The 19,871-nt window shown below is 36.1% G+C and overlaps 1 protein-coding gene across 2 annotated transcripts in view; it reads left to right on the top strand.

Moving 5' to 3' along the window:
- Positions 1 to 19,871, top strand: part of DMD (dystrophin) — a 1,160,174-nt gene that overhangs the window by 800,282 nt on the left and 340,021 nt on the right. For both annotated transcript variants that reach the window (XM_059491405.1, XM_059491401.1), the window contains exons 49-50: positions 14,351 to 14,452; positions 18,984 to 19,092. In XM_059491405.1, the coding sequence (XP_059347388.1) occupies positions 14,351 to 14,452; positions 18,984 to 19,092 (211 nt within the window). The remainder of the gene's footprint in view (positions 1 to 14,350; positions 14,453 to 18,983; positions 19,093 to 19,871) is intronic.

Below are 19,871 nucleotides of genomic sequence, written 5' to 3'. Positions count from 1 at the left end.
AGTCTAAGTAGGTGGCAAATGTTGCTATAATGGAAGTTAGTCACTTCTTCATTGTCTCTTTAATGGAACATTTAAGCACATACATGAGCACTTTGAAATGTTTATTCTGATCCAGTCATCCAGATTTAATACACTTAAACCTTTTAGGGATATGTTATTCTGAACATGTGGATATAGACCTATATTTTACACTTTGAAACAGCCTTGCCTACGGCATCAACAATCTGTGGTGCTCCAAAGTTATGGCTCAAGGAAGTTGTGCAAATACTGACCTTTATATCATCTTACTGACTGTTCTGTTGAGATTTGTTTACTTCAGTAGCAAGAAAAAAAGGGGGAACTTGGAAGTGATGCTGCTCTAGTTGACAGCATAAGAAAATACCTTCAGAAAATCTAACCAACTTTTTTTCTAGATTTATCCCAGTTTTCTTTTTCCTCTAAATATTTGTTTCTGGATAGTCCTATTCAATCCCAATTCTGTGTATGACAGGACCCCAAGTCATTGAGAGTTTTGGTTAGAGATTCCCAGATGTCTTGCTTACAGGAACAACCCTAGAAAGCTTCAAGTCATGGTTAAATTCATGCGGTATTTTGAAGAACAGAGTGAGAATAATGGGGTTTTCTTAAGTGTATAAAAATCAGAATGACTGGATAAGACATATCAGAAGTAAAAGCTTTCTTACTAAAACCTACTGCAACTGTGACTAAGGTAAAATTAACATTTTGCAATCTGTTACAGTCAGATTGCACTTTTTAAATGTAGTCCATGCAACATTTGTGGTATGCTAAGGCTTTAGAAAAAGACTTTAAGTGGGAGTTAAAAGCTTTTTTGCAGCCAAAAAATAAATCCAACTTCTTTCTAATATATACATAGTAAAGATGCTTTATTGTGTTGTGATTTAGTCAACAAGATATTATTAGCCAAAAACAATTTTAGAAACTCAATTATGTAAAGAATGAAAAGTATGTTGTCTAGTAAGCTAAGAAAAGCTTATAAATTGGCTATTGCTTATTAGATTTTAGTTGCTCATAAATTTTAGCTGCTACTGTGGATTATTTGTTTATTATTTAGTGTTTGAAATCTAAGGGTCAGTATTTTTGTAAAGTCAAACAGTCAAAGTCTTCTGAATAATTTTAAATTTCTTCAGCCCTGATCAATTAACAAAATAAAACTTGTTGTTTTCTTTTGCTCCCCAGTTTTGCAGTCCAGAAACACCTTTGTTGACCTAGAAAAGAGGTATCTAGAACCTCTGATATCTTTTATTACTGATAGCAATCTTCATTTAATAACGTTTCCTTTTTTTTTTTCTCTATCTGAAACATTTTAAGTTTCTGAGGCAATGAGATTTTATGTAGTGAATTCCTACTGCAAATACAAAATTTTGAAAGAACAAAACTACTTCACAAGAAAATGAACACTAATATTTTAGTGCTTAAAGGAGCCCTGGAACATACTCGAAACTTGCCAAGGAGTTGTGTACTTTAATTTTGAGGTTTGACTAATGTAATCCAGAAAACAAAGGATGAATTCTATATTCTCTACATTCTATATTTTAAAAGCCATTTCACCTTCTTAGTTATCTACTATATTCTTAAAATCAGTACTTTTAGATTGTAGAAATAATCTTAAATTAGTGGGAAAAAAGTCCATTAACTAGTTTGGGTCAAAGTGTACATAAAACAGGAGCTTTTTTTCTCTGACTTCTTTTCTTTTCTTTTCTTTTCTTTTCTTTTCTTTTCTTTTCTTTTCTTTTCTTTTCTTTTCTTTTCTTTTCTTTTCTTTTCTTTTCTTTTCTTTTCTTTTCTTTTCTTTTCTTTTCTTTTCTTTTCTTTTCTTTTCTTTTCTTTTCTTTTCTTTTCTTTTCTTTTCTTTGTCCTTGGCAGCAAATGCAGAAAGTACACACAAAACTTCTTATGAGGAAATTAATTAATTAATCAAATTAAAATAGAGATATTTTATAAATAAATTAAAATACAGATATATAAAGAAATTAATTAAATTAAAATACAGATATTTACCCAACCTTACTCCATATTCCTCTCTGTCTGGTTGAACAAGCTGCACAGTTTAGTAAAGGCACACATCAAGTAAATGGTGTTTAGATTTTCTTCTTTTGCATTTCTGGACTTTATTTTAATAAGTTGCATATTACCATTGTATACATTTACATGGGGTCCATTTACATTTAATACTTTCAGGAATTCTTTGCCACTGCAATGATTTACTCTTTTTAGCATCAAATGGCCTGGGATGCTCAGCTTGATTCCAGTTCCCCTGCTGTTAAAAGAGGAGCTGAATCTGCTCTGTTCCAACCTGAGGAGACAACCCCATCCTTCATGTTCTGTAAACCTCTGTGGCTGGTGCTCCTTTCCTCTGCAGGAGAGCTCAGGATGTGTGGGATGGAAGGAAGGGTATGGGGAGAGGGCACAGAGCAGAGGGAGGTGGTACTGCCTGCTCCTCCTCCTCCTACCTGTTGAAAGCCTTAGGAGTCATCATCCCTCCTTCTAACCATAGGAAAAGGTTAAAGCTGCACTTTCTGGGAATCCTTTCTGGTCTTTACTTCAGCTCTGCCATTTCTCCTGGAAAAGAGTTTTCCAGGGTGATTGTGACAGATTTAGGTCATTTCAGATGTTGAGGACGTGGAAAAGATGGACAGAAATGCAATTCCCATTTAAGGAATGGATGGAGAAATGACACTTCTGGATAGGAAGTGAGTTGGTGGAATGCAGAAATTCATGTTTCTACTGCTAGCTCACTGAAAACCCTGCTGACCCTTTCAAATCATCTTCTCCAGACTATATAACAAACCACTTTATATTTTCCAGCCACCTTTGACTCTAAATCCTCTTGCAATCTCAATGGTCCTTTCTCCCTGCTTACTCAGTTTCCCAATCTTTTCCCTTTACTCCCTCCTTACCTCTGGGTCATCACTCACTCCTCCTGTGCTCCTCTACACTTGAGTCCTTTTCCATGGCATATAGTGCCTTGATTTTTGCTCATACTGCTTCAAACTCTTTCTGAGTGTAGAACTAATATCTGTTTACTCTCTGTGGTGATCACTTTTCCTATATTTTAAATAGCATAATGAGTTTATTTTTGGCAGATGAAAAGTGACCATCCTTAACAAAAAATTAATAACTCTTTATTTTTAAATCTAACATGTATTTGGATTTTGTCTTTGATAACTTTCAATGACAATACGAAGGCTGTCAGCTCTTGTCAATCATTTCATTATATACTTGACAACCTTAAGTTAGAACAGAAGAGAAGAGAAGAGCAAGGCTGAGGAGTAGCAAACCTAATTCTAGATAAATAAAAGAAAATTACTCCACAGGAAAGAATGCAAATGCCAAGTGGACATTGCTGTATTTTTCATCCATCAGTGATCATTTGTCAGTTGTTCTTGGGAATCTGGGCTCAGATAAGTTAGATTTTTACACTTTACTCATTTTTTTACCTTTTCATTTTGTTTACACATGTTTAAAGGAATAATTTTAAATACAATAAGAGGTAGTGTAGCTTGTATATAAGAGCACATTAGGAATATGTACCTTAGAGATCTGGCTCATATTCTGGCATCAGTGCCTGATTTGGCAGAAGGCTGAACTGGGAAAACCTCTGATGATGACATTTAAACATTAAAATATCTATATCTTGATATTCTGTGCCTAAATCAGTTATGGCTCTTCCCTGAAATTTTCTTATGGGACTTCAAGGAGCAATCCAATCTATGTTTTGTTTGTGAGCTTTGAGCATTTAAACAGTGTGTCCAAATCTCTTCTGAAGAAATCTATTCCAATTGCAAGAATATTAAACAATATTTGCTGCAGGTGGCTTGTGAAAATACAGCAAAACTTTCCTCATGAGTAATCCTTTTAAATTTAATATATAACAGAATTTGCAGCCATAAGGATGGATTGCAAGCACTGCGTCCCAGCATCTCAGGAAGTTAAAGATTTTTGAAAGGTGATCAAGTATTTGATGTGTAGTAGTACTGTTTTATTGGAAATAATGGATAATAAATCAAGATGTGATTTCATTGTTGAAAGCATAACCTTTTAGAAGTGTGGGTGAGTTAGCTAGAAGTTAGTGAGCTAGTACCTCAGCTTTGCTTTTTGGCTTCCTCCTTGTACTACTGATAACACCTCAGGCACTATTCAAAGTGTTCTTAATATAAATAAACAAATAAATACAGAAGCAAACTTAGAGAACTGACCGGGCAGTTTATCAAGGCTAGAGTGAAGTTAATACCAAAACTATAGTTTGCTTCAGTGTAGTTATGTTTTCTAAGATAAGAAATTCCCTCTCCTAGTCAACAAAACACAGTTTTCTAACATTCTCACTATCTTTTTCATAAGTTGCATTCTTAACAGTAAACATTCTATCTCTTCAAAACACAGTTCTTGAAAGGTCTTGGATATATTCTTGTTAATAGCATATTATTTATGAAACAGTAACTCTTCTTTTGTAAGATTTTTTTTTTTTCTCTACTGATCACAAGCAATTTAAAATACTGGAATCTGAAGAGGAGCTCATTCAAATGAACACTTACAGCTGCACAAGGTCCTATTAGTTTTGATTTCATTTGCTTTAGGTTGATTGCTATGTAATAAATACTAGAAACAGGCAATGTATGTCTTTAAAGTTTTTTGTACATTGGAAATGATACAAAGTTTTTGTACCTGATAGATATTTGGATGTTAGATTTTGCTGATATTATTTTGGATTATATTTGAGCAAAAATTGGTTTATTTTTCACTTGCTGATTCAAGTTAAAATTAAAATGTATGCCTAAAGTGATCTTAGTTCTTTCTCACACTAAAATTAGTGATAATGTGGAAATCACTCAATCCTGTTGCAGATTTTGTGCAAAACTTCCAAGTAAAGGCAGCTTTGACATAGAGTGCAGTGCTGTAAAGCTTAACTCCTGTGAGATGCTCTTGTTAAGAGAGTCAGTGTTTTTCACTGTAAAAATTATGCAATTCAAGAGGCTTGGCAGGGCAGGTGGGAATACTTTCGGGAATACTTTCTAAAGAGTTGTGGTGGGTTAATGATGGCAGGCAGCTCAGCCCCACACAGCTGCTTGCTCACCTCCTGCCCCCTCCATCCCTACATTCCCAGTGGGATGGGCAAAAGAACCATAAGAGCAAAGATGAACAGACTGGGAGGTTGAGATAAAGACAGTTTAACAGGTGAAACAAATCTGCCCATGCAAGAAAAGCAAAGAAAGATTTCATTCACCAGTTCCCAAGGGCAGGCAGGTGCTCATCTATCTCCAGGAAAGCTGGGCTCATTCATGAGAAACAGTTACTTGGAAAGAAAGGTTCTTTTGCTCCAGATGTCTCTGTTTCATCCTTCCCACAACCTTTATTGCTGAGCACTAGGTTTGGGCTGGGATATCCCTTTGGTCAGTTGGGGCTGGCTGTTGCCTCTGTGTCCCCTCCCGGTTTGCTGTGCACCTCCAGCCTGTTTGCTGGTGGAGCAGCATGAGAAACAGAGAAGGCTTTGAATTTGTGTCAGTTCAGTGCTACTCAGGAACAGCTAAAAGATACCTGTGTTATCAACACTGTTTTCATTGTAAATGCAAAACATGGTGCCATCCAGGCTGCTGTGAGGAAAGTTTGGTTCATCCCAGCTATGCCCAACACATCCACGTAAGCCTGGGCTCAGCTGAATAACATTTGCTTACTAATTAATTTCATTCTTTGCAATAAGAGTTTTCTTTTTTCCAGATGAAATCAATGGTTGTGATTCTAAAAAGATTGACTTCTGAGAACATACTTATTTATGGAAATTAAAACAAAAGGTGCTACCACTCGGAGAGTGGATATAACTTCTCCATTTTCATTTGCAAACCAGGCAGTTGAAAATGAGCCAATAGCATTCTTTTCATATTATATGAACATAAACTCTATTTACTGAAATCTACCTCCACTTCCGCTGTTGAAGTAATGTACTGGTGCAGTCTTTGCCATTCCTTCTAGTGAAACTATTGGAAGATAAATGGTAGAAATAGATCTTCATGCACATTCTTTTAAAATGATTTATCAAAGACTAATACCAGAAGATGAGTATATCTAAAACAGGTGACAGTCAAAACCCCAGTGCTAGACCAGCAACAGATTTTGATTTTGATTTCTTTCCTAGTTCCTTTTTGTAGCCAGAAACTCCTCTGAAAATTATTCTTTTACTAAACTTAAAAAGAGAATGAAAATTTGAAGCTAAGCCCTGACTAAGAAAGAGAATAATAAGCAACTAAGAATTTGATGATAAAATAAATAAATATATCAATTCTTCCCTCGCAAGTTAAATTATTTTAAAATCAGTTTATTGAATAAAATTTCATTATTTATGCAATAAGGAAGAATAAACTCTGATTTCTCTTTCCTGTTTACAAGAAGAAATTTAACGTCTCAATATTTTTGTAATTATCATCAAATTTCACTTGCCAGTCAAGGTGCTTGTGGTGTTCCCCATATCTGCTACTATGTTGATCTAAATAATCTTGCTTCCTCCAAACCTGCTCTTCTTTAGCACCTAAGAACACAAAATACTAAGAGAGAGCTAGTAAAATTATTGTGACTTCCCTTATTTTCTTGCATGAATTTCTCTTTTTTTTTTTCTGCCAAATTTCCTTTTTCTCTGTCAGTTCTCTTGGGTTTTGTTATTATCTCATTTTTATTATGCACTATAAATAAGAGAGGATCTGCAGTCTGGGTGGAACAAGAGCAGCTATTTCATCCTGTCCTGTCCAGTCTCAAACTAAAATATTCTGAATCACATCCAATCTCAAAGAATTCTGACTGCACCTTTTTGCAGTCCAACTGGATGATTAACTGTGCTTTATCAGTATATGACCACCACAGCCAAATTCTTTTCATATCCTGTATCTGCAGGTCATGTCTCTACAGCTAATAATTTCATCTATCTTCAGTACCTCCAGGAAATTTCCTTTTCAGGATAGACAGCTGCAATGGATAGATAGTGATTTCTCTATGTAGGAAAAAATTACTATATTCCATCTGTACTCTAGAAGTACAGAAGAAGCTCACAAATTTCTGATAGCCAGCAGGAAAACATGCTTTGGATAAAACATTTCATTCTGCAGAATGGTAGGTTTTGCAATTACAGGCGCTTTGCATGGCTTAAATGTTGGGACCTTCTCAGTTCTGTTTCTTTGTGGAAGATTTCCTTGTTCTTCTCTTTCCTTCCCTTTTCCAGTACCAGGAATTAGGCATATTGGAGGGAACAGAATAATGAAAAACACCAAGTCTTAAAAGACATGATATTGGCATATTTTACAAACTGCACAAAGGCTGCACTTGTAGGTTTGCAAAGTGTTTATGAACTCCAAAATTGCGCTTTTAGAATAAAGAGGTCCTTCATGTAGTGGTCTTTTCTGTGTAAGAATTGTTCTCTCTCCACAATATTTCAAAAAATTTCCAGATAGGTCAGGAATTATAGTTGTATCCATTTTCCAGATTCTCATAAAAACCAGGTGTCTTTTGTTTGCATACTTTACTCTTGAAAGCTGAGTGTATGTCACAATATTCTTTTCCACATTAAGATAGCTTCTAACATGGGCTTGGGATCAAATTTTATTCTCACACATTTAGAAGATCAGTCAGTTAATGTAATAGGGGAAAGAATTGTTATTTTATTTAATCATTAAAATGGCATTTTTAGAGGCAGGTGCATAAAACTTTGTCCACTAGTTACAGAATAATTTTAGTGATAAACTAATTTTACACCACTTTGACCTAGGCCACTAATGGAATGGTCTTTAAATTGAATTACTTCAGGGGCTTATTTTGTACTATTTTTCATAAATCCCTAAGAAAGGAGGGATTTATCTGAATATGTAATTCAGATGTTCACAGAGCATTTTATTTCTATATAGAGATAACTAAAAATATTCAGAAAGTTATCAAACCTTTTCATCTGTTACATAAAAAGAACAGTAGTAAGACCTTGCTTTTCCTTGAATTTTATCTAAATTGATTAAAGTCTTTATGGAGGAAGTTTAAATATTGGCAACTGCATTTTCCCCCCAGTGGATTAGATTCCAACTCAAGATGGCCACAGAACTGTGTATAGCATATCTTGGATGTATTCTAATAATACTGTAGAAATACCTGAAGTGACTCCCAAGAATGCTGCTGACTGTACTGTCTGACCTACCACCAAGATGTGATGCTTACTGTGGTATAGCTGAACTTTGATGTATTTTAATTAAGTCTCCTCTGACCATTCTTCTTTGTGGTGGTTTAGCTTGTTATCCTGCTCCATGAATGAGAGAATATGCAGAACTGAGTCAAAGAAAAAAAATGAGGTCACTTTTTTAGAATCAGAATTCTTGAAAATGGGAATATATTCATATTTTCTATCTACAGCCTTTTTTTTTTTTTTTTGCATATCAGGAAAAAATGAAGCACTCAGAACCTCAACAGTTATTTATAATATTTTCCTTAATATGTGGAAGTAGTAATTTGAAAGATAGGTGTGAATGTTTGCTAGAATTTCACATTTACAGCTGTTAATAAAGAAGGATAATGCTGTAGGTGAAACCTTCCAAGGGGAATTGAGGGCCTGTATCCAAACTGGATCCATCCCACAGAGAAATCTTTTGCCTCCCTGGGGTCCAGATAGGAGACATAATTAAGAGACTCCCTGGACTCTGATTATTACCCACTTCTGGTTGTCCAGGTCAACAGTGACAAGAAGTTCTAGAGCAATCAAAAAGGACTTCAGGGCACTGGGATGACTGGTTGAAGGGACAGGAAAAAGAACATTTTCCTCAAATCTCTTTGGTAGCAGGGAAGAATTCTGAAAGGTCCAGGAGAACACATCTGACCAATACACGTCTTAAAGATTGTTGTCATTGGCCTTTTTGATCATGGGGTGGTTTATACAGCACCAGCCCTATTGGAGAAAGATGGAACTCACTTGTCTAAAAGGGGGAAATGGTTTCAGTTTGCAGGAGTGTTGATCTTCTGGAGGGCAGGAAGGTTCAGCAGAGGGACCTGGACATGCTGGAACAATGGGCTGAGACCAGAGTCTCAACAAGGCCAAGGGCCAGGTCCTGCCCTTGGGTTACAACAACCCCAGGCAGAGCTACAGGCTGGGGGAAGAGTGCCTGGAAAGGTGCCTGGAAGAAAAGGAGCTGGGGGTGCTGGTCAGCAGCAGCTGGACATGATCCAGGTGTGCCCAGGGTGCCAGGAAGGCCAAAGGCACCTGGCCTGGATCAGCAATAGTGTGGCAGCAGGACCAGGGCAGGGATTGTCCCCCTGTGCTTGGCACTGGTGAGGCCACACCTCAAATCCTGTGTCCAGTTTGGGGCCTCTCACTGCAGGAAAGGCACTGAGGGGCTGGAGTGAGTGCAGAGCAGGGCAGCAGAGCTGGGGAAGGGTCTGGAGCAGAGGTCTGATGAGGAGCAGCTGAGGGAGCTGCAGTGGTTTAGCCTGGAGAGAAGGAGGCTCAGTTTGATCTCTCCAACTCCCTGAAAGGAGGCGGTAGCCATGTGAGGGTCTGTCTCTTCTCCCAGACAACCATCGACAGAGCAAGAGAAAATTGTCTCAGGCTGAGCCAGGGGAGGTTCTGGTTGGACATGAGGAAGAATTTTTGCACCAAAAGGATGGTCAGGGGTGAATATGCTGCCTGGGGAAGGGGTGGAGTCACCATTCCTGGAAGTGTTCAAGATGTTCAAGTTCCAAGCACTACATGCTATAGTTTAGCTGAAGTGGTGGTGTTTGGTCCAAGTGTTGCCTGTAATCAGAAAAGCTTTTCCAAATAATGTTAAAGTGCTAATATAAAGAGCAGTTCTTTAACTCAAGCCTTCAGGTGCACAAATACAGCTATGCAGGCAAGAAACATAGGATTTCTACAATTTTTATAAGGTCAATTAATTAGTCTATCTATCAGGTACACCCAATTGCACACCAGATCCCCTGGTGACCCACCCTTGGGCACCTTGGAGTGTCTTCAGGTGGTTCTTGTTTTGTCTCTGAAATGCTGGTGCAAAACAAGATGTCTTTGTTAGAAATTCTTTTCTTGACAATAAGACTAAACAGAATTTCAAGAAGGTAACATGTTAGAAAGAATTAGCTATTGTTCTAAAGTATGGAAAATGGTAAGAAAGTTCTAGAAATTCTACAACTGTATATTAAAAATCTACAAGGCTACAAATAAATGAAAAAGCTAAAAAACTTTAGGTATCAAAAGGTTGGACTTGATCATGGTGGTCTTTCCTAATCTTAATAACTCTGTGTGCATGAATAAGAAGATCCATCTCTGAGAATTCTCATTACAAGTTACGCTCTTCTACATCTAAACACATGAAAATCATATTTCAATGTAGTTTTCCATTATCATGTTTAATGTATACAGAGATTTATATCTAGTTATTTCATAAAAGTTTGTTTGAAATTAAAAGCAGCCAAATAGTTTTAGATTTTAGATTTATTATATTTCCTTGTTACACATCACTGCCTTTTCTTGATAAGTAAAGGGAAATTGCTTAGTGCTTCTCTTTTCCTGTGAATAAATTCTCTCCCTTAATTTTCATTTAACGTACTGTCTTGCTAAAAAGAGGTCATGAAACAACTTGAAACAAGAGGTTTTGAAACAACTCACTATACTAATTTCAAAGTTGCATTTTTTTTGTTTGAAAGCTGTAATTAAGATTCCATTTTTGTATTGAACTTCACTGTGAAGACACAAATTTAATTACCCTGAACTTCTCCTACTGTCCCAGCAGAATATGTCCAAAGGATGTAAGCTCATGGGGAAATTGATCCCAAAAGTTACCAGTGTTACCAGAGAAGGTGAATCAGTGCTTGTGATTCTTAAATAGAATAGACCACTGCTGTGGTTAACTGGGCCTCCTGAAGTATGTGCAGCATATGTCAAACAGCCTGTGTGTGTCTGCTAGGATAGTTTCCATCCCTTGAAATAACATATGACAAGCCATGAAATTTTATCTTCCATTGATTGGTATACACACCAGAGGTTTAGTCAATATATTGGTTTCAGCTAGGGAATATGAATTTTCTGAGTTCTGAGCTATATCAATAGACTTTCATAGTCCAAGTGGGGCTGTAGACAAGTCCTTGCCACTTTTTCATCCTGTAACTTTTTTCAGCAGGTTGAATTGGCATGTTGTTGTAAATGCAGAAGCCACTGTGGCTTATTCAGCAGCAGGCTTTCATCAGATTGGATGCACTACTTTAACACCACTGAAAATTCATAGATAGTGCATCATGGATAAAGGTAGCCTCTGATTCTTGTTTATACATGTTTGAGAAACAGCAGTTTCTAGTGATGATGTATTTTAATTTGCCGTATGTGTGAATTAGCATATTCATCACCCAGCCCAGAAGCAGCACTGTGATTGCTTTCCCAGGCAGTTCATAAATTGTGCAATTCCAGCAGTCAGCTCTGTCTCCCAGAGACAGCTTTGCATCCTCCCACAGCAAAGTGAGTATGAGCACTTGATCAGGACTTTAAAACAAATATGACTTTGGTATTCTCTAAAAACTGGTGGAAATGAGCATCTACAATTCCTACTAGCTTCAGCAGCAGCCTGTCCTGTGTGATGAAGATTAGAGGTCAGGCTCTGCTCTGGGAATATGCTCTTCTCCTGGATAATAACTGTGATAACAGCCTAGATAATAACTGTGGTCTTTTTTTGTGTGCAAACTATCAGAGGCTATATTGTGGTCATTACCATTTTCTTCTCTTAGGGGATTAAATGATGGAGCAGAATCCTGTAACTACTCTTTTGCCTGTCAACCCTATTAATAGGGTGTCACCTAGCAATTGGATTTAAAATTGCTGGAAACTTGTTCACTGGGCAGGATTCATCAAGGGGCTATCCCATCAAGCAAAGAACTGGGCAAAGAGTTACTACAGCAATTTTGTGTCAGATGTGTACTTATTCAAAGCAAATTTGTTATGTTTTTAATTGATGGTGGGATTAGCGGGGGACAATCAAAGTATTTGCTGCTCTGAAAGATACCTGTTAATTTCAGCAGTGTCCAAATGAATGCCAAGATATTGAGAATTTCTTTTTCCCCTGTACTCTTACCTCTATTCTTATTGCCACATATATCTCAAAGGAAGCATCATGCTGTATTGGATAGACTTGATCAATGCATTTTGGTTTAGGTCAAGGCCCCTGAATTTGAAAGATCAGACTACATAAGGTTAGTTCATGTAACTCTAGAAAATTGAAGAGCAAAAGGGATCAGTGATTTAACAACTCAATGCATTACACCTTCCACACTGGTTACAGCCTGAAAGAAAATGGTTTCTGTGCTCCTAGACCAGTCCATGATGAAAAACAAAGTCCAGTGAGGGTGGAGGATTGAGAAATCCACTTCAAAGGCACATTCATGCCACAGGTTAAACCCTCAGCATAGGCACATCCACAGTGTTCCTGGTATTCTTGGACTGTAGGAGGAGTTTTAATGTGATTTTCCTGCTACAGAATTTGTTATGGTAACTGATGCTGTCATAAAAGAAAATGAATATTTGAGACATGTAGAATAGCAGAAGAGGAAATATTGGCCAAATACTGCAGAGAGTTTAGTTTAAAGAAAAAAAAACAAAAATCCCAAAGCAAACAATGAAACAAAAACTAAGTAATAATTATTAAAATGCCTAGCTTTCATTAAGATAGGGAGAAAATGATCTCTTCATTAACACTCCTTGATTATTTTTTTTCTTTATGTGCTGAGTAGGGAAGTAAAAAGTTAACATGGTATTGAAACAGAAAGAAAATAAGACTTTAATGAGGGCTTTATCAAAAGGTTAATAAACTCTCACCCACCTCAATATCTCAATTTTGCAGTGCATTGTTTTTCAGTGATCATTCTCTATGAATTCTTACAGTTATATTTCAGTGACATTAAAATGTGTAATAAGAAAAAATGAAACTGAAACATGCTTCAAATATCATTGCAAGAAATCATTGCATTCAAATATCATTGCAAGGTTTGATTCATTTGTTGTTGATAAATAGTATTTGAAAAGAAAAACTAAAGATAACATTGAATTTACTAACCTTTATTTTAAGTGATTGTCCATAAAGTTTTGCAAAGAAAGTTTTAGGGAGCATTGTAGACATACTTTATATGTTGAGTTTAAACATAGGAGCAAAATGGCCCCTTTTTGGGACTTAAAATTGCATGGACTTCAGCAGGTTTATTGCAGTAAAAAGAGCAGCAGATTTTCACCAATAAAACAATATGTTAGCTCAGATAGTGACATACCTGGCACACAATCTTATCTACTGTAACTTTTATGATAACTGAGAATGTGGACAGAAAATTAACTTGGAGAGTCAGTGGGTAGTCAGCAATGATTACGACAAGGTAATTAACCTATATTGTAGGTGGGTGAAGAGAGGAAAACAAAAAGACTCCAACCAATTAATTTTGATAACTCAGCTATTGTTTCACTTATATTACTAGAGAAAAAAATGAAATAAACCATGAATCTTGGAAATCCAGATGTAGTTTATCTTTTCTTTTACAATTTTCAGTAGGTTTGGATTTTTGCGTTAGTTGGTTGGTTTGTGTTTTTGTCTTAATTGTAGAGTTTTGCCCATTATTTATTTGGTCAGTACTTGACAAAATGAAGCTGCAATATGCTAGGAGACATTATTTGGAATTTCCTGATGTTAGCACATGGATTGCACTTTTCCAGATTAAAAAAGAAATTGCTAGAGAATATGCTGGTTTTAATTCAGTAAGGCGCCGTTGCTAATGGTAGGTGCCTCCCTGAACCTTTAGGAACTGTCACTACTATTGTGCATTTATTTTTAGTTAGTTTCTGTAAGTTTTTTTACTACCTTAGTGGAAGTTTAATACTCACAATTGCAGTTTTCTTTGGAAATTTTTAATCTTTCTAAACTCAGTATCATTGCATCTCATCAGACAGTTTTAATGCCTCACACCATATGAAAAAAATATTAACAAGTTCACTTTTCATCAGCTGGTGGTGTAAAATAGACAAAACAACAGAGCCTCTTAAATGAGATTTCTCATGCCTGTCTTTCTTACTATGAATTTGTGCTAGCTTTTTATTCATTTTATTGAAATTTTCAAGATGATGTGACCTACCACTGTCTATTTTGGTAACCTTACTCTTTCCATCCCTCTTTGCTTTTGATTTTTCTGGTGATCTTCTTTGTCCCTAGCTGCCACTATCCTTGTGTTTATCCTCACACCAGCTCTGAACAGAAACTTGTCTACTGATGTTTTACAGCTTCCCATGGATTTTTGGGACTATTCAGTCTTACTACTTATACTATGGTTAATCTACACTGATTATGCTTTTATTTTTCAGGAAACTGAAGCAGCAGTGCAGGCTAAACAGCCGAATGTGGAAGAGGTTTTGTCTAAAGGGTGTCATTTATACAAGGAAAAACCAGCTACTCATCCAGTAAAGGTAATGAAGCAACCTTTAGCAATATCCATTGCTGTGTAATAGGTTATGCTTCCCCTGTTGTACGCTTGTCCTTGATGTGCTCTGCTTAAAATCAATGAAACAACCTGGCAAATGGCATTTTTTCTATTCTGTGATGGCATAGCCAGGGAAAATGTAATGCTCCCAGCTAAAAATCTTATGCATATTGTTATGGGAATATTGTTTATGACATTAAGGTTGTTCTACTTATTCAAGTGTAAATCACGCTGAGTGAAAGCAAATGTAATTTTTGTTGTGTAATTAATGGCAACATGTAGCTTGTTTTTAAACTGCTTTATTTTAAATTTCACTTTCATAAATTTTGTCCAATTAAAAAAAAATACAAATTTTCTAGAAAAGGTGAGAGTTAAGTTACAAACAGAGTACTTTGCTTTCATTTTTTTCATTTTGAAGAAAAGAACTCATGGCAACATAGAACTTTCTCACTCAGTTTCTCTGCCAAATTTTATCTAGAATTACTGACTTGATTCTGTTTTGGAGCGAAGGACACATTGTTTGGAAGGCTATGCCTCTCAGCACTTCTCTTTCAGAAAAATGTACTGTAGAATCCTTATCTTCAGCTTACAAATCAGTTATACAGTTATAAGGGGATATTTTAAATGTTTTTCCTAATGACTATGAGGACCTTCATTGAGACTAGAGTGTAATTTTCTATCCTGTAGAATCTTGAAGTTATCAGCAGGCATCTTCCCGTATCTGGCTCAGCTCCTTTTCAAGCAAGAGACCAAACTAGTGAAGTCAATACCATACAGCCAGAGCTTGGTCTGGTTTCTAGGGTTATTACTGCTAATTAAGTATCTGTAAACTACGGCTAAGAGTTCCCAGAAACAGTAATAGTGACTTATTGATTACACTAAGTATTACAACTGCTTCTGACTGGGCTGAGATAATAAATTTTGTATTTAGAGCTTTTCAAAATGTACAGCACTCCAAAACCAACCACAATTGGCAGAAAAAGGGTTTCTTCACAAAGATATGATGTCTGTAGGTGATCTCTGCAGTGAATTTCTTGTTTTTCTGTATCTATTTAGTCACTATAGTTGTAGTATTATTTTCCTACTTTTACAAATTTTCCTCTGAATTACTTGTCAATGGATCACCAGCAGATCTCCAATCACAGGAACACGTGAATGAACCCACTTTTAAAATTAATACATGTTTAAAAATTATTTGGTTTCTCATCTTCTTTCCTGAACAGAAATGCTTAAGAGTTAATATCCCCTTTGTTATATGTGCATTTTTAATCCCCCTTTGATTGCATTTTACTTGTTTCTTTGCATTCTGTAGTTTATTCATTTGTGCAACCTGTGAGGTTAATTTCTGGTTCAGTGGTTATATGCTGTTAGGACTGTTGAATTGCTTTCTTGATGCTGTAGGTAGGTTTCCATAAGTCACCCTTCTTCCTAAGTTACTTTCAGCAAAGTCTGCTATTTACATGTTCAAATACAAAGTTTTTGATTACCATCAAAATAATTTTCTACATGAAAGGTATTTTGTGGAAGCAAAAATAATTTTTACTCACATTAAGATGATTTTGGAAAGATATTAGCAAGTTTGCAAAACTAAGAACTCAAAATTTTAGAAAATTGTTTAATTACTGCTGCTATAGTACCCTTGGTTTAGAATGAACCCAGTTAAATTCAGCTCAGGATATGAACATCACTCACAGTGCAAGCAGAAATTCAATACTTAGACCCATAGCTCTTATTTAGTGTGTGGCACAGAAAAAAAGGAGATAAAATTACATGCCCTCTTTAAAAGCATTAATTACTTGTCTAGCATTGCTTGACAAATTTGTAGATTATTTAGTTCTCTGGGGCAGCTTTGCTTTTTTCCCTCCATTATTTCCTTAATTCACCACAAATCTTCCCATTCTTTTCAATAAATGAAGTAGAGGTCCTATTGACTTATTCTCACCACAGCCTTTCCTGTGCTCAAAAGCAGTATGTGCCAGAAAATAAGAGATATCCCTGCAATTTATGTGCATTTTATCTGAAATAATGTTCATAGTTAAAATTATTCTGGCATTTCCTAATGCTTAGCTGCTTATCTTTGCAACCTTTATAATATGTTCTCATTATTGTGTTTTGAATGTAAATTAAATCCCATGGATTTATAATGACACGTACATAATCTTATCTCATAGTTATGTCACTGAAATAAGTATATTTTCACACCTTCACTAAGCATACTAAAATAGAATTTTGCAACACAAGTCTGTAAAAACATTTTTGTTGGCAAATGAAATCCTTGTATATGCTGATTCAAGAGTCAAGAATGGGATGAGATGTGTGATCCTTTAAGCACTAGCACTTTAATAATCAGACCTATTCACTTTTATAAAATGGATTTCATGCTTTTGAAATGCATTTCTGTAAAGCTTTTGAAGGTGAGGGAGAGAGAGGTTACTGCTGGTGTCAGTGGCAATAGAAAGGATATAAGCCCCAATCTCATGATTAACAGCACTTAATCAGAACAGTTTATTCAGGAAAGGATTTCTGTGCCAGTGAAAGAGCTGTGGTTCCCTTGCCACAGCACTCAATTTGTCTTTTCCTCTCGTGGGTGAAAAATAGCGAGGAATTTATTTTCATTGTTCTCAATCTTGCATTTAAAAGCCTACATTTCTCTCTCTAAATATTCATATCTAATTTTAGTGCTGTCAGTAAGATTAGTCCACATAAGGGTGTTAACATTGCTTAAATTGCACCGGTGCTGACATTTAAAGAAAATCTATAAATTTTGTGCTAAGTGCAACATATTTGGGTGTTCATGCTTGTCACCAGAGCTCTAGAGTTGCAATTACAGCAAAATTGTTGTGCTCAAAGAAGTTAACATTTTAATGCATGCATGTTAATTTATGCCAGATGCAAGATCAAACTGTAATTTTGATAGAAGGGTTTAGAACTGGCTGCTCTCTTATTAGTGGTGTAGCTGTTGCCCTGGACAACCACTCTAACTCTGGTGAGCATGTTTTTATTTGGTTGCTGGCAAGAAATCTCAGGCTCATATATGTAAAAATGGTTAAGTAGCTGCTCATGAAAAGGATCAATATTGGAAGGATGGAATAGAGCCCAACTCCTGGCCCTGCATGGGGCAGCCCCAGAATCCTCCATGTGCCTGAGAGTGTTGTCCAAACATTTCTTGAGCTCAGACTTGCAGCTGTGACCACTTCCCTGGAGAGCTGGTCTAATACCCAAGCACCCTTTGGGTGAAAAATCTTTTCCTGATATCTAAACCTTCCCTACTGCCTCAGAGTCTGTGTGAGTGTGTGTGGGTACACACATACTTCAATTTAATGAGCATTGCTCTCCATCCCTCTCCTATTGACCTCTGTCAGCTTAGACCCCAGGTAATTAAAGTACCTTTCTTAATAGGCATCCTGTTTCTATCACGGTTGGATTGTGATTTTGGCTGTATATCTAACTGTGGATTGAAGCCATAGAATGCTAAAAGTGTTCCTGAGCTGCATCAGTACTCTGTGCTGCTTTTTGTAGCAGAGAATCATAGAGCAGCTTAAAGAGAAATGCTGTCTTCATTTAAGAGTTTAGACATGTCAGCATAGAATTAGCAAAGCTTCATCATTCTTTACAGTAATTAAAGCAAGTAAAAAAAGAGAGATAGAAACAACATATTCAAATCTAAGTGCCTCTCAGGGTTATCTGAGGACTGATGTTATTCACACTCCAGACTTTCCTGCAGGTTTTGTTTACTGCACAGGACTGTGTGCTCACACACTGAAGTTTATGGTACCCTGAAAGACTTTTTTCTTTTAATTTAATGTACAGAAGAATAAATTCTGCATTTGATGTTAGAAGTTGCAGAGGTTTTATTATTTTTGAAAAGCTTTTTGAAATAAATAACTCACCTTTCTATTTTAATTTTAAAAATCGAATTTCATGTTCACAATGCTCAAAAGCCAAGCCTCTCAGGCTGGGGGGCTGTCCCTGGAAGGGTCAGGACCAGGCCTTGTGTGGGCAACCAAACACAACCCTGGGTGGCTGAGATTGGTCCAGGAAATCACTCTGCGATCAGGGTCAGGCACCTGTGCTGGTTCTAAGTTGGCTCTGAGCTTCAGCAGCCAAACTTTGAGGAGAAAAGATGCTTTTAGGGCCCTGACACCAGGAAACTCTTTTGTAGCACAGCTAGAAAGGATTTTACTTGTCCCACTCCCCCATTTGTGAGAATTCATTGTTGTATCTTTCTGTTTCATATTTTTTTAAAATTCAGGTGATCCACCAGATGAAAAAAAAAAAAAGAAACAACACATTTTATTTTGCATTTATTTACATTGCACTTGTTTACATTACAAACCCCTGTTGGATGGGGCCATGAGGAAGCTGATCTATGGGGTAGCATCCCTTCCCATGTTGGGAGGAGAGTTGGAACTAAAAATTCTTTAAGGTCCCTTGCAACCAACCCAAGCCATTCTGTGATTATGTGATACATTAATGTATGTATTATAAATTTAATATTTTGTTATCCTCTATTCCAGAAAAAATTAGAAGACTTGAATGCTGACTGGAAGACAATACAACACTTAATTCAACAACTAAAGGAAAAGCCAGCATTATCAGCCTTTGGCCAGCTATCTTCAGGTGTCTGTAAGTGCTTCATTATATGTATTTTTTAAAAATAGTTACAAATCACACAGTTAAAATTAATATGGCTGGATACTGTCTAAATTAATTCAGCATCATTAAAAGTGCTACTGTGGCATTCAAATTGGTTTTTTATCGTTGCCTTTCTATTTTATGCAATGTATCCCAGAAGACAAATTAGATTATGATTTGCAAAATGCTTTTCAAATTATTGCTGTTTCAAAGTCATTTTTCTTTATTTCCATGAAGAGGTGAGATTTTGACTTTTTGCATATGCTAATGGAGGGAATACTACAAAGGGAGACAAATTGTTTAAATTGAAAGATAATAATGTTATAGGTCAAGTACCTGTAGATTGGTCACAGAATGAAAATCTGAAATTATTACTACTGATGGGGTAATAAAGTCAGACTGTTTCAAAACAAAGCTTGTCTGTTAACAGAGAAAGTCATATGACAACATGTAGGAAGAATTCTGCAGCTAAACACTAAGTCTATGATTTATGTTTTTTTGTGTCTTGCATTTATGAATACATGACAAGATATCTGATCTCTTTTTCATTTAAATTATTTTCACAATATTTATATTGGATTATTCTCATATCTCTTTGTGTCTTCTTGTTCCCTACAAGTATTACAAACTCTTCATTTTTTTCTTAGATAAATGGATTTTATTTCCAGTGTTTTTCTCTAAAATGTAGTGATTAAACATGGGTGAAAAAGAAATGCTTAATAGAAGCACTGAGTTTCTGAAGTCCCTGAGATTCTTCACTTGATATTGAA

Source organism: Ammospiza nelsoni, chromosome 2 (genome assembly GCF_027579445.1).
Source record: "Ammospiza nelsoni isolate bAmmNel1 chromosome 2, bAmmNel1.pri, whole genome shotgun sequence".
Classification (NCBI taxonomy): domain Eukaryota; kingdom Metazoa; phylum Chordata; class Aves; order Passeriformes; family Passerellidae; genus Ammospiza; species Ammospiza nelsoni.
Note: the sequence above shows the minus strand (reverse complement) of the source record. Positions and strands in the feature narration are given on the sequence as shown.